Source organism: Rhineura floridana, chromosome 2 (genome assembly GCF_030035675.1).
Source record: "Rhineura floridana isolate rRhiFlo1 chromosome 2, rRhiFlo1.hap2, whole genome shotgun sequence".
Taxonomy (NCBI): domain Eukaryota; kingdom Metazoa; phylum Chordata; class Lepidosauria; order Squamata; family Rhineuridae; genus Rhineura; species Rhineura floridana.
The window spans coordinates 163,298,102-163,313,284 of record NC_084481.1 but is presented as its reverse complement, the minus strand read 5'-3'; the positions used below and the strand labels follow the sequence as shown (position 1 = coordinate 163,313,284).

At 39.5% G+C, this 15,183-nt stretch overlaps 1 protein-coding gene across 13 annotated transcripts in view; it reads left to right on the top strand.

The window, feature by feature from the left end:
• The window catches only part of MAP3K9 (mitogen-activated protein kinase kinase kinase 9), an 82,523-nt gene that overhangs the window by 44,003 nt on the left and 23,337 nt on the right, over positions 1-15,183 (top strand). For 11 of the 13 annotated variants that reach the window (XM_061611171.1, XM_061611175.1, XM_061611182.1 and 8 more), the window contains 2 exons: positions 4,534-4,714; positions 12,355-12,503. In XM_061611171.1, the coding sequence (XP_061467155.1) occupies positions 4,534-4,714; positions 12,355-12,503 (330 nt within the window). Of the gene's footprint in view, positions 1-3,058; positions 3,181-3,236; positions 3,399-4,533; positions 4,715-12,354; positions 12,504-15,183 lie in introns of those variants that run through there. The other 2 variants (XM_061611180.1, XM_061611181.1) reach the window with 2 other exon arrangements.

Sequence of the window (15,183 nt, the reverse complement as noted above, 5' to 3'; positions counted from 1 at the left end):
TCCAAGCTCATCTGTCTTTCCTACCAATTCTACCCTCACCCCCTGATATGTGCGGTAGACTTCTTGAAGAGGCCACAGTTTCTTTAGGTTGTACTGTGGAATGGAGAAGATTAGCTTGCTCCCACCCCCTAGTCACTGCTGTGGGAGTGAAAAGACCCTCTTCAAATCCCTCTGGTGAGCACATAGGATTTGGGAGATAGGGAGTCTTGTCTACGTGCTAGGAAGTGTGAATAAGATAAACAGTGGGAGAAAGGGCTGATCTCATTGAAAGCAAACTCCCTATCTTTCTTCCAAGCTCCCTTTGATTGCTAGAGAGAGGGGCAAAGGGTTTTCTGGCTTGCAGTAAACTTTGGAGAAAGACAAAAATAATGGGAAGTACCTGCTATTTCTGCTCTTGGCCAAAAGTTCTTGTAAGATCCCCCGTACGTCTGCATGTCTCTCTTTAGTTCTTCTTTGCTAGAGGACTTAAGAGGTAAAATCTTTTCTGACTTGCAGGAAACTTTGGTGAAGGACAGAGGCTATTTCTCCTGTCATTTCTATCATTTCCCAAAACTTAACTTTAAGTGAGAGAAGACCCTGCCTCTTCCTTGATTCCTCTAGTAAGCATGTTTCTGTTCTTATCTAATGAGAGCTGCTTATAGCAGCCTCTCACAAGGGACGTTCTCCCCTGGTGATCAGTTAACTGTGATCTTCCTCAGCTTGGCAAGTTGACTGCTGGAAGTGGCAGGTGTCATGGGATGGAGGGGTCTATCCCTGCCCCTCTGATACTAGGATGATGCATCTACAGCCACCATCAGTAATGAGAGGTCTGCCTAACTGGTGGCTGAGAGAATCCACTGTAATTAGTATGAATGCTTCCCAGTAATATGCTCTTATAACACTGTTATAGCTCCTGCATACTCCATAAAGGACACCTTCTGTCACATTCATATACTCCTTGTTATTAGGAAACTATGGGAGTGAAACTGAAGAAGTTTAATAGAGAAATGAGGTTGTGAAACTGAAGAAATATAATGGAGAAACGTAGCAGTAGTAATAGTTTTGGCTGCAATGCTGGAAAATTGAAGGATTTTAAACACTAGTTTTGTTCAACATCCAGTCTGACAAACAATTACGGAGAAAACAAAACATTGTTTGCATACTATATAATATACTATGTAGTTGATGATGTTTTCTAACTGGGGCCATTCCATTTTTTTAATGGACCAATATAGCTGTCTACAAATTATGGAGGAGGAAGAATACTTCCTGAAAACTGCATTGATCTTGCTGCTACTAAGTATCCTGTGTCTGTCTTATTGCATGCATTCTGCTGACATCATTGCATGTGGTTTACTATCACTGGCAATGCATCTGACTTTTGTGTTCAGTAATAGGACAGGCACATGAAAAATGGTTAACTATTTAGGCAGCTAAAGTGCAGTGAAATGCAAGGTGCCAAATGCATTCTCTTCTAAGATTCCTCTTGAGTAAGATGCATTTTAGATAGAGCTTTGGCTTTGAATGTGTATTTGGCTAAGCTGCACATGCCATTAAAAATATCTGCAATCACATATCTGTCTCCATACGTGCCATTACATTGGCATTTTGCTAGTGTAAGTGGGGATCACTGCAGATTAAAGCTAAGAATGGAATCTAGGTTTCTCATCAGCTTTTTCACTAAAATTGCTTTTGAACAGGATCATATTGAAAGGACTTTAAATAATGGATGTTTGCTACTACATAAGGTTTCTTCATGTTCTCAGGTCTAATTGATGTGTGCTGCTATTGCCTAGATCTGTTGTCTTCAATCATTTTAGTCTCTGGCCCTATCGAATTTACTACATGAGGCCACTTTTTACCAGATATGTCTTTCTCTTATATTTTATTCATTCTACCCTCCTATCTTTTGCATTCTGCCATTTCTTAAAAGAAGCCGCTGCCACCCCAATGCAAAAGGAGTAGTGGTGCTGATGATACAGCCCCACTCTAGGTTGTGCCAGAAACGACCAGCTAAGCACTGGTGCACTATGCAGAAGCTTGTTGATTATTTTAAAATATATATTTGGAGTACATTAAGTAAAACTTATTAACACAAAATAAGCAGCATTTGAGTTCTAGTTTTCCTTCTCTTTGCTTTATTCAAGCAACGTTTGGGTAGCAGTCATGTTGGTAGAGATATAGGAAATACCAAATAAGAAGCTACACCATGAAACTCACATGAGGAGTTTAAAACAAAATGTAAATAAATTCTGTAAATTCTATTGGCAAGGCAAGTCCGACCCTGGTAGGAACTTTTCCATTGAAATTGCTATATATATAAAAGGCTCACATAAATGCTCTGCTGAAAAGTGAGTGGGAGGTGGAGGGAGTGCAGTGGATTTCCATCATGCAAGAGTTTAAAAAGTGCTGGGTTGGGAATGTAATGGATGGAAGAGATGAACCTTTCACTCCCTCCCTTCCTCAACAGCAAGCCTGGGTAAACTAGCTGTGCCTAAAGTTCTTATGTAGCTGCCACCACACCCTTTTAAGCACACTCTGACCCCAGATGGGGGGTGACTTCATGGATCTAAAGTAATACCCAGAAGGGAAGAAGACATAGCATCCAATTTATCTGTTCCCAAAGATCAGCATGATTTTCCCCATCAGATCTTGTCCTTATCTCTATATAGCACGAACCTAGGGTCTAGGCACATGAGGGGTGAAAATACCCTTTGTGTTTGGTAGAAACACATACAAAACCCCAACAACTAGTTTTAAGAATTTTTTTAGAATATAATAGACAAAAAGGGGAAGACAACAAAGGTAAAAGCAGAACAATACTTTAAAAAAGAAAACAGTTCAGTGGAAGTCTAGCTAGCCTATATCAGCTAGTTATACCCAGGCTTCAGGACACCTCAAACATAGAATAACCACCTTGATAATCCCAGGAGATGAGGATCACAAGACACTGTAACAGTCTGCATTTAAGAGTTGGTGACCCAGGTGGATCTTGTTTTCACCAATTAGCCAGCTGATTCCAATGCAGATCCTTAACCAAAATAATGCCTTGGGGCCAGAAACTGAAAGCTCTCAGAGTGGCCATAAGATAGAGATGGGCTATCCAGGTGCAAAACAGCAGCCTTTCCTCAGGACTTAGATGTGTCTCCTCCATCTACAAATAATGGAAGACTGGAGACTGAGCAATCTTAAAAATAACAGGTTGGAGAAAGCAGAACTGTATCACAGGAAAATATTTAGAGGGAATTTTATTTGTACCGTTTGTAACCTTGAAGTACAGTTAAGCAACTATAGCACAATCTTCCCCAACCTGGTGCTCTCTAGATGTTTTGCATGCCAGCTTACATTATTCCTGACCATTTGCAATGCTGGCTTGGGCTGATGGGAGTTGGAGTCCAATAGCCCTTGGAAGGCACAAGGTAGCTCCTGTAGTATATTCTCCAAAGTGCCATTTATAACTGTTCTTAAGCTGCAACTGGTACATAACTTGGCATCTTGCCTTCTCACAGAGTGGTTTGTCAGGAACAGATTACATCAGTGCTGCAGTGTCTGCATTGGATTCATATCACTTTCCTTGGTACAATTCAAGGCATACTCTTCAAATCAATAAAGCTCTAAATGGCCTGGGTCTTGTACACCCAAAGAACTTCTCTTCCCTCAAGTCCTGTTGCAGTTACTAAGCCTGACAGACTGAGAATGTCGCCTTGTATTGGTGGATGAGATTTATAGAAAAAGCAAATAGATTTTGGTGTCATCCTTGCTCTCAGGCTATGTATCTTAAGAGCAAAGTTTAATGCTCTCAATCATTTCCCTCTTCATATTAGCCTTGTAAATTAAAGTCCCTTTTTAAAAATTAACTGTTTTAAAGTGAAAACTTCATTACTAGCCCCTTCATCGTAATCTTCAAAGTTCTAACAACAGTAAGTTTGCAGTATTCATCTGTTTTACCATACAGTGCCATGATGTCAGTCATTTGCTCCTGCATACTATTGGAAAATTCCTAGAAATTTCACCTGCTGCTTTGCCAGTGGCTCTTCATTTTCAGCCTGGCCTGTTGCTTGCCAGGGATGACACTTGCTACTCTTTGGTAGAGATAGATAAGTCTATTTCTGGTCTATTTCATTCTCATCCATGTATTAGCCCAGGAGCTGTGAATTAGATTGGTTGGCATAAGAATGGTACTGATTACTAATTAAGTACAGTACTGATCAGCATTTTTATTGGTAGTTTGGATTGATGGTTTTATTGTATCTTTTTGTCATATTTGTGTGTTTAATATGTAGTACACCATTTAGAGATATTTTATAAATAAAGCAGTGAAGAACTCTTAAATTAATATGCCAACTGAATGAAATTCCACTCCAGGCTTTACTCTTTAGGCACATGAAGTAGTTTGTGTAATAGCAGGGCTTTTGTTTTTCCCCTCTCTCAACACCTACCACACACTTTGTACAAGATCTAAAAAAAAAAAAGTAGGCAAATATTTTTCCTAGTGGAAGCACTGAGTATAAATTGTATTTTCCTACACTAACTTTTTTCCTCCCTGTGCTCTAGTATTGATACTCGAGAAAGTGGAAAATGGAGACCTAAACAATAAGAGCTTGAAGATCACAGACTTTGGCTTGGCCAGAGAATGGCATAAGACAACCAAAATGAGTGCGGCTGGGACATACGCCTGGATGGCTCCTGAGGTCATCCGTTCCTCCATGTTCTCTAAAGGCAGCGATGTGTGGAGGTACATCTATTGGCACTAAACACTTTTGACATGTTATACTGAAGGTATCCAGGGGGTACAAGCCATGTCTCTGCTTGAAATTATGCCTACTTGCTAGACAGCTGATTTACTAAAGTTTTGTTGCATATCTTGTTTTAATACTATGTCTGCTGTGTTTGGGGTTATCAACATATATGTGTCTGCTTATTTTATTTTAATTTCTAAACAATTGTAGGGACAGCCTTAGGGTTTGCTAGTCCACTTAAGTCTAGGAGTCCTGGTGCTGATGGGTTGTTTAGTGCAGCAATAACCTGAAGAGCCATGGGTTAGCCATCCCTATAATGGGACAGAATCCTTGCTGAAAAGATCTTTCCTTATTCCAGATTCTGCAGAAATAAGCAGGCTTATATCCAAATTACATTTGGTTCAACAATATTGTGTACCTGTATATCTTACATGATGAGAATCCTATCAACACCGAAGATGGAAAGAACAAATGAGTACTTGATTGTGTTTAAGATGAGAATCTTACAGACTAAACCTGCAATCCAATACAATTCTACCCAGAAGTAAACTCCATTGGGTTCAATGAGACTTACTCTCAGGTAAGAGTGTATTGGATTGCAGCCTTAATAAATGAAAGTATAAATCCACCACAGTATAATGAAATTGCCATAATAAGTTTGTAAAATACTTAAGATTCTTTAAAGCTGAAGCTTTAGGATTAACATATTTTACTCTGACATAAGTCTTTCAGAAATCTCACATGCACAAGTTGACTACAATCCTTTACATGCTTATAAATAGTATAAAATGTTCAGGGAGCAGCTTATAGTAGGCAGAGTGAAAGAAGTTGCTAGGGAATCTAACTGCTTGGGGGTGTCTGCTTTTCCATCTTTTTTTCCTCCCCCACAACTGGAAATATTAGCATACATCTGTTCTACTTAGAATCCTGTTTTGTCCATTTCTCTGTTCTACACGATTTCATTCTGTCTTCCCATATCTTTGTTGCATTTAATTTATTTTTGCATTTAAAATTAGCCTTCTCATCCTCTCTAACCTAATTATCCTACCTTTAGTAAAAGATTCATAGTTTTGCTGTTCTCCCTGGTAGCTAAATCTGTGTGTTTACCTTGAAGGAGTGGGACAGTGTTGTTTAGGGATTGCTGTAAATATATTTTTATGCCGTCAGTTTATGGGAAGCATGTTGTTGGTACTGAAAATTGCTCTAGCAGGCAAAAGGATGGTAATCAAACATGACTCATAATGCTAAAATCTGTTTGGAAAGTTTATTTTAAATACATCAGCAGAAGACTAGTGAATGCATTTCAGTTTATGAAAGTTATGAGCAAAATAGTATCGAACAGAAATCTGCAGCAGATTAGAATGCATGAATAAATCTTGAAGAAGGGAGAAATAAGAAATAGTATATGCAAGTAATGATTATATAGAAATCAAAAGAGAATATGAATATGCAAATAAACTTTGTTACAAGAGCAATATGCAAGATTAAAATTAACTACAATTTAACCATTGCTGAATTCTACATTGGCCCGCCTATACACCACCAGCCCTTTAGTTAATGTTTACTACATTATCCCAGTTGTCCAACTCCATGGCCTTTTAGATTAAGAGAAAAATATAGCTACCAATCCAGAGTGAAATTCCAGGAATCAGGCTCATGTGGTCTTAGATGCATATTACTAGAGATCAATCTGAAGTCCAAATAAAGGATCCAGGAAAATCCAAACAGAAAATTAGTCCAAATAAAAATTATTACAAGCAGAAAAAATGGAATCTTAAAGTAAAGTTCATTGTCTTAGCTTGGCATTTCTGTTTTTCAGGCTTCAGACAGAAAAGAAATTTCTACACTCAAGACAGACATTCAGACCTATTTCAGTTATGAGCCAGAAAACAAGACTTTTTTTCCATTTCATAGATTCTGAGGTAGTCACCTTCATCAGCCATGTAGATTTGCCCCCAAAATCAAACTTATGGCACTTATTATAAAGCCCTAAAATTCCCATCAGAAAACAGTCTGAATCTTTTTGGTCATTTGTACCATTGTTTTATTTACAAAAATACATCATACAAAGTGGTCAGACAAAGGGTGGTTTCCAAACACAGTATAAAACATCATTTACATCATATATCCTTCGGAAAGTTTTTTGTTTACTGTGCTTTTGGACACCTCTTAAGTACCAACACTAAATTTTTCATAATGGTTCCTGATATCAAAGAGCAGATTTTCATCTGATTGGATACAGTTGAATGCCATTTTTAATCAAGATGGTGGCCTGAATCTTTCAAAACTGCACTGATTGTTTTTTGATGTCTTAGAATTCCCAAGCATAAAACAACAATTAAAGCAAGTTATTAATAGTACCGATTACCATTAAAACAGAGCAGCAAAAAAACAAGCCTGAAGCTTTGGACAGCCTCAACAAATTTCCTCCAAAAGCCTGGGAGAACAGGCATGTGCTTGTTTGGTGGTGAAATGTCAACTATGATGTTGTCTGTGCTGCCAAGAGGAGAGAATCCCACAGTCAGCACCACAGCAGAGAAGGCACTGCCACATCAGCAGAACGAATACCCCCCCTTACTTTCTGCAGCATCTGGGCCAGTTTATGTGAGAGCAGACACTCCAAGAAATAACTGGATCACAGCTCATATAAGTCTTTAAAGGTCAACACTAACACCATTCCTATCAATTCTTGAGTTATATCCACATAATTGGTGATGAATTAGTGTCTTCATATCCATCCACAAAAGTCTTGTAAAACTGCCAACAACAAGAAGCTTAGATGCCCTACATACAAAGCTAATCTGACTGGTGTTGTCTGAAACATTTGGAGAACACAGCATATTGTCAATGTCAATGCACTGAAGAAATGCAGGTTCCTTTCTGTAACTTTTGGCTATAAAAACAAGTATTTCCTTTTTTTAAAAAAAAATTGAATACTGAAAATGCATCTGTCTTCTGAAGAAAATCATGGATATGTTCCTGCTTTGTCTCCTGTACCTTCCTCTGCTTCTTTCTAATTAACTTTATTTCTGACACTAGATTATCATTTTCTTACATTGCACAATTAGTTACCCACACAAACAGAAGAAGAGGAAGAAGAGGAAGAATATTATTTATTAAATTTATGTCCTGCCCTTCCTCCCAGAAGAAGCTCACGGCAGCAAACAAAAGACAAAACTTTAAAAACATCTATAAAACACCATAAAAACATCTTAAACACAATATATATTTTTAAAAAATTAAAAACATTTTAAAAACATCTTTAAAACAATTCCAACACAGATGTGGACTTAAAAGGCTTGAAAAAGAAAGGTCTTAAGCAGGCACCAAAAAGACAACAAAGATGGTGCCTGTCTAATATTAAAGGGAAGGGAATTCCAAAAAGTAGGTGCCAGATTCCTAGGCTGTGTGGAAAGGACCTCCTTATGAGATGGTATCTGCAGGAGGCCCTCACCTGCAGAGCACAGTGATCAAGTGGCTATATTAGGGGTGAGACGATCTTTCAGATATCCTGGTCCCAAGCTGTATAGGGATTTATATACCAAAACCAACACCTTGAACTTGAATGGGCAGCCAGTGCAATTCTTTCAGTAACGGGGTTACATGTTGGCAAAGTCCTGCGCTGGTGCATTTTGCACTAGCTGCAACTTCTGGACCAGCCTCAAGAGCAGCCCCACATAGAGCACATTACAGTAATCCAACCTGGAGGCTCCCAGTGCATGCACAACAGTGGTCAGGCTATCCCAGTCTAGAAATGGTCACAGCTGTCTTTACCAGCTGAAGCTGGTAAAGGCCCTCCTAGCCATTGAGGTCACCTGGGCCCCTAGTGACAAAGATGGACGTAGGAACACCCTCAGACTATAAACTTGCTCTTTCAGAAGGAGTATGATCCCATTCCAAGCAGGCAGTTGATAAATTATCCAGACTCTGGAACCACCTAGCCACAGCGCCTCTATCTGGCTAGGGTTCAGCGTCAGTTTACTGGTGGTGGGCTGGCACTGGTCTAGGGTTTGCACAGCTTCTCCTGATTCAGATGTTACTGAGAAATAGATCTGCCAGGGGGCCAAGAGAAATCACCTAATGCTATTCTCTGAAATTGACCCTGGAGATAGGATCAGAATAACTGTAAAACAGTGCCTCTGATGCCCAAGTCAGTTCAGAAGGATACTGGTCAATGGTAGCAAAAGCTGCTGAGACATCAATAAGTATAAAAGGGTTTCACTCACCCTGTCCTTCTCCCAGTAAAGGTCGTCAGGGCGACCGAGGCCGATTTATTCCCATACCCGGGCCTGAACCCAGAATGGGTCCATTGGAATGGTTGAAGATAATCTGTTTCATCCAATTCCCTTATTTGTCCAGAGAGATTACATTTTCTATAGTGGTTAACAGATCTTCAATATTGCTGCCTTTGGTAAAATCGGATTTATCTTGTAGGATTTCAACCTTCTTCCAAATTTCTTCACATGGATGGCTCTTAAAGAAACTATGGCTAACATTTGGGGATGGTTGCAGAATAGGAGGAAGCATGTGTTCATGACTAGTTTCCCATTTGCAAAACCATAGGGGTAGGGAACCAGTATTATGTCCACAATGAGCCAATTTGTTACATGCTTGAATAAAGCACAAAAAACCACTTCAGTTGTTTCGGACTGCATGGTATTTCATGTAAGTCAACCTTTCTAGAAAAGTGCTGTAGCACATCTAGTCACCAAACACTGCCACTATGTACTTATTCACAATCACTTCTGTTTTGAGAAGAGCATGTATTTTTAGATCAGTGGTACATATGTAGCTTCACGGGCCTACCAACATCTTCATGGCTGACTTATAACAACACTTTTTCAGTTGCTGTCTTCAAATGCTAAAAGATTGATGAATCTTTATCACCTGGACTCACGGATAAGAGGCATTTGAGCAGTTCCAACAGAACCTCAGTAACTTTCACCCAACCATCAATTGGAGCTTAGAGGTTCAATTTCTGAATGCTACAGTGCAACCACATAATGGACATAAAAGCAGCCCCTAAAAATGTTTGGCTGGCATCATAATGGAGGGTGAGGAATCTGGTTTCTTCATGGGTCAGACTGGGCCCTATTTATTGTAGAGGGGAGAGATGGGAAAGGAGATTCTTGATGGCAAACTGTCTCTAAAAATGTTTGACTGGCATCTTAAAGTGGTGGTGGTGAGAATCTGGTTTCTTCATGGGCTTGACTGGGCCTTTTTATCATTGGTGTGTGTGGGGGAAAAGGAGATTCTTGGTGGCAAACTGCCTCTGAAAACTCTTTGGCTGGCATCATAAGTGGGGGAGGGGATGAGGAGAATCTGGTTTCTTCATGGGTTGGACCTGGACTTGACCGTTTTATTGTCAGGGTGGGAGGGAGAGGAGATTCATGGTGGCAAACTGCCCCAAGAATGGGTCAGTCTGATCTGGACCTTTAACATTTTTATTTATTTAAAGTATCTGATACTTGATACGGGCTTATGCAAGATAATTAACACATTAGCGATAACAGCAAGAACGTATAATTATTTTAATTAAAACAAAAGCTTAGCAGTACTTTCAAGAGGACTAGAAGTTTATTTTCTTTCTGAGCCCAGGACTGTGTTTCATAATGGGGTGTGTGGAAGAGAGCAACAGAGTAATTGAAAACACAGACATTCTGCAATCCGCTTAGAAGGGCATGTGTAGGGTTGTTGCACATTTCTAGCCCCAATTTCACTTTGAGTAAGGAGATGGGACCTGTGTAAATGTGGTTGATCAAAAGGAGAAGGAATTTTGAGTTAAGCAAATCCGTGTTTTTACAAAAACCAAGAAACGTAGAGATAACTTCGTGTGAATGAGTCGCTGCACCAGTGTAATCCTGGAGGAACTACTTGCTGCCACAGTATTTAGAACTGATCACATGGTGTGAAAGATTCCTTTTTCTAATATTCTTGTTTTTCCACCTGCCATACCTTTTTCTCTGAGCAATAGGAGCTTACAATTTGCAGGATTGATTTTATTTTTTAAAAGAATTCTGGAAATCTTTAGCCAATTACTATTATCCATCATACTTGAATACACTACTCCAGGTCACGGAGGTTCTTTCTGCATACCAGGGAATAAGCCAGGCATACTGTAGCTTAAATAAAACATAATATTCCTGAATGTAATATTTGTTGTGACACTTAGTCTCACATATATAATGGTTAACCATACCAAGGAGGAGGTATGATTTAACTGTAGTAACTGACATAATCCTGTTCATTTTACATAGAAGTAAGCCCCACTGTGTTCATTTCAGTGGGTATAGAATTGAACCCTGGTCTTTCAGGTCCTAGTCCAACACCCTAACCATTACCTTTATACAATTACAGATGCTCATTTTAAATATGTTTTAATTTAAAAATGCATGACCAAGTTGCCCAAATGTGTCTTTTCCTTTCTTTTTACTATTCACTTGAGTTCTTTGGATGGTTTGGGTTGGCACTGGGGGAAAGCAGCAAAGGAGAAAGATAGGGGAAGAACCAGAACAGTTGGAGGCCACTCAGCTTATTTTCCATTTGAGAAGCTACTGTGACAGCAGGGACCCCCCCCCCCGAACCAAAGTAAAACACTTTACAGTTTAGTTAGGTGCTATTTGTAAAACTGCAATGCTGAAATGTCCACAGTATGTTTGCAAGGGAGGACAAGGAGGAAACAGCAGTTGGCTGTGACCTCATTGGCTACGCTCCCATAGCATCCCCACCAAGTCTCGTGGGCACCAGTCACTACTGAGGAGGGTATATGTCTCCAGGTGTTTATTCTGAGAACATATGACCCTGTAATCTTTTAATATAGTTAGCAACCATTAGTGTGCTTTCTGGTAAGTATAGTCGTCATCACAGGGCTGCGAAGTGCATTATTTATTTATTTTGGGGATTTCTATTTCGCCTTCAGACAATATAATCAAGGCAAAGCCAACAGCAGCAACTTAAAAACAGCAATACATCCTTTAAAGCAAAGGGCTATATACAGTGCTATTCATGTGTGAGCAGAGAAGACTTCCACTCACACAATGAGACCTCACCTCCTTCTCCTCCTACAGACCCTCAAAATCTATTCTGAGGGTGAGGGGCAGCAGGCGGGAGAAGAGGAAGGTGAAGTCTCATTGTGTGAGGGGAACTATGCTCACTCAGTGTTTTAGGTTCTGCCCAAAATTTTGAAAAGTTGCTGAAAAAGAACCATTTTTGCTTGTTGCCTAAAATCAAGTAGTGATGGAGCCAGACATCTCTAGATATACTGTTCCAGGTTCCAGATTCCAAAACACACAAGGCCCTATGTCTGGATATCAGGCAACAGAGGAAACCCACTGAGGGCTTCTCCAGTGCAGCTTGAGTTCATGAGCAGGTTTATATGATGAGTAGTGATTTATGCCACTCTGTGTAACATTTCATAGATATTATATGGAAAACAGACCCTGCAAGAAAAATTACTTATTTTTAAACACTGTGGTGCACCACAAGGGTTTACCTGAGATCTAACACACCGATTCATCCTTGCTGATGTCCTTTTCATGTGTTCTTGTTGCATACTGCCACAACATTTGTTATTCTCAAACAAAAGGAAACTGATTTGTAATTTCTGGATGTTCAAAACATTGTTTTCTTCTCATAGCTATGGTGTGTTGCTTTGGGAACTACTAACTGGTGAAGTACCATTTCGAGGAATTGATGGCTTAGCAGTAGCATATGGTGTTGCCATGAATAAACTTGCCCTTCCTATTCCTTCAACTTGCCCAGAACCTTTTGCCAGACTGATGGAAGGTAAGAGTTGACTGCACTGGACCTCACAAGATACCTGATATTATTGGAGCACTGTTCTGTATACTGATTTTATGAAGACACTAAACAACTTTGCTTTTGTAGTTTCTGAACTAGAGTAGGTAGAACATTGGTTACTTTGTTTACTTCTAGAAGAAAGTTGTGCTTCTATTGCATGTATTCTGTGACAGCAAATTGCCATATGAAGCTTTTGGCCATAAGAGGGCAGCATCTAGCAGAATGGTTGCCAGTGGGTGAGTGGTACAATATAATCCATTCTTGACTTGTAAAGGCTGCACATATAAACACAAAACAGAATTTTCAGTTAGCAAGATATATTATCATAAAAACATTTACATTCATAAGGCTTTGGAAATACCATATTTGTTCTGAATGTTGGCATCAGTATATTTTTCCCCAACAGTACTAAAAAATCTGTTCTTAGCAATCCTATACACACTTCATAAGTCTCACTGAATGCAGTTTAACTTACTTCTCACTAAACATACACAACATTGCACTATAAGACTTTTGCATGCCAATCATGTAGCCAAAACAGCAAGAGGGAAGTGTCAACTCAGCTGGCTTGAGGGACCAGTTTCCAGAAGTACCCACACACACGTTGTTGTTATGTGCCTTCAAGCTGATTGCGACTTACGCTGACCCTATGAATCATTGACCTCCAATAGCATCTGTTATAAACCACCCTGTTCAGATCTTGTAAGTTCAGGTCTGTGGCAAAAAATTAATGGGGGAGGACACTCCAGACCACTGAGTAAGGACTGAGCAGGCTCAATGGGCACAGCATTGATTTAATGGGGGGGGGATAGAAAACTGGAGGCGGAATGGAATGGAGCATCCTTTAAGAAGGCTGAAAAGGAGCACCCAACACTGCAACATTTATCTTCAGATTATTAATTGCCTTCTACAATTGTCTCAAGACGATGTACAATAAAAAAAACTTTTAAAAAGTTAAAAACAGAAAACAGCAGATAAATTTTAAAAACAGACCCATTCATCCAACTGGGAAAGCCTGTTAGAACAAAAATGTCTTTAATTATTTTGTTGCACACCCCACTTGTTTTGTTGAAGGACCCACCTTTTCATTGTGTTATACAGTTTATGTAATGCATCTTGCTTACTTTCAAGAACCTAAGATAATGATTTAGGTTTATAGCAATAGCTTACTGGTCTGCATCTGGAAACCAAAATAGATTAAGAGTAGAAATGACATGACTTTTTTAAATACAAAGGGACTTTTGTAGTTTATACTAGAACTGAAGAATGTGCAACAACAATTTCTAAAATTTCAAATAATAAAACTAGGCAAAGATACGGTATATATCTTCAGTCCTCTTATAAAGTACTGTTCCGTTAGTTCTCTCACTGCTTAACTCCAGTTTTGATTTTGTTCTTGTATTAACTATGCTGGTAGGCTTCACAGAGTTGACAATACTTAACATGCCTTTTTGGATATTATAGCAATCCTTATTAGTGCAAAGACAGTGACAGATTCAAGTCTGGGGAAATTTTAAAAGGCACAGGCCACCTGCATAGTTATCCTGCTTACTCACTCATGCATTTTGTGGGCAACAGTACTTTATTTTACAGTATGTCATGTTTTCATTCTTCTGTTGTAAACCTGATGCAAAGAGGCAGGGATAATGCTGCTTGGGGATATATCTGTTTTTCCCAGTGGCAGTAATGGTCACAACTGGGGAGAAAAGAATAGCAAAATTGTGCAATAGGAAACATCACCCCCCCCTTTCTGTACTTACACTGGACCTAAGTTGTTCAGGGCTTAATACAAGGACCTTGAACCTGGCTTGGTAGTGGATAGGCAGCCAGTGCAGATGTTTTAAAAGTGGTGTCACATGTTGTCGGCCATGTGCTCTGATCAGCAATCTGGCCACTGCAGTTTGCACCAGCTGGAGCTTCTAAACCAGGGCCAAGGCCAGCCCCATATAGATCACATTGTTTGCATGAATCATTAATGATTCACTGTTCTGAACTCTGTTCTGAACGATTGTCTGGTTTTTGAGCGGCAGCAACCATGCTATTTTGTTACACTGTCGAATGTCTTGAAATGAAAGTAAAGTGAGCTAAGAGAGACCTGTAATAATACAGGGCCTGGTTTCCTTTCTCTTGTTTCACTGCACTGTTCAGGGTCCAGTCAATATTTGAAGAAATAAAAGCAAACTAGAATATTTTTGTCTAATAACTTTGTAACTGAGCCTCTAGAAATAATAATAAAAATAATAAAATTTTATTTCTAAGTCGCCTATCTGGCCGAATTAACGGCCACTCTTGGCGACGTACAGAAAATTAAAATATAACATATAAATACAAATACAACATCAGACTCTACTTAATCTAAACTCACCCACATCTTTACAGAATAAAACTAAATTACCCAAAAGTCCCGTAAGCCCGCCTAAACAGCCAGGTTTTCAATTCTCGGTGGAAACCTACCAGGGAGGGGGCATGGCGAAGGTCACATGGCAGAGAGTTCCAGAGGGGGGGGGCACAATCGAAAATGCCCTCTCTCTGGTCCGCACCAGCCTAGCTGTTTTAACTGGCGGGAGCAAGAGAAGGTCTTGTGAGGCTGATCTCGTCAGGCGGCATATTTGATGATGCTGGAGGCGCTCCTTTACATAAACTGGACCAAAACCGTGTAGGGCTT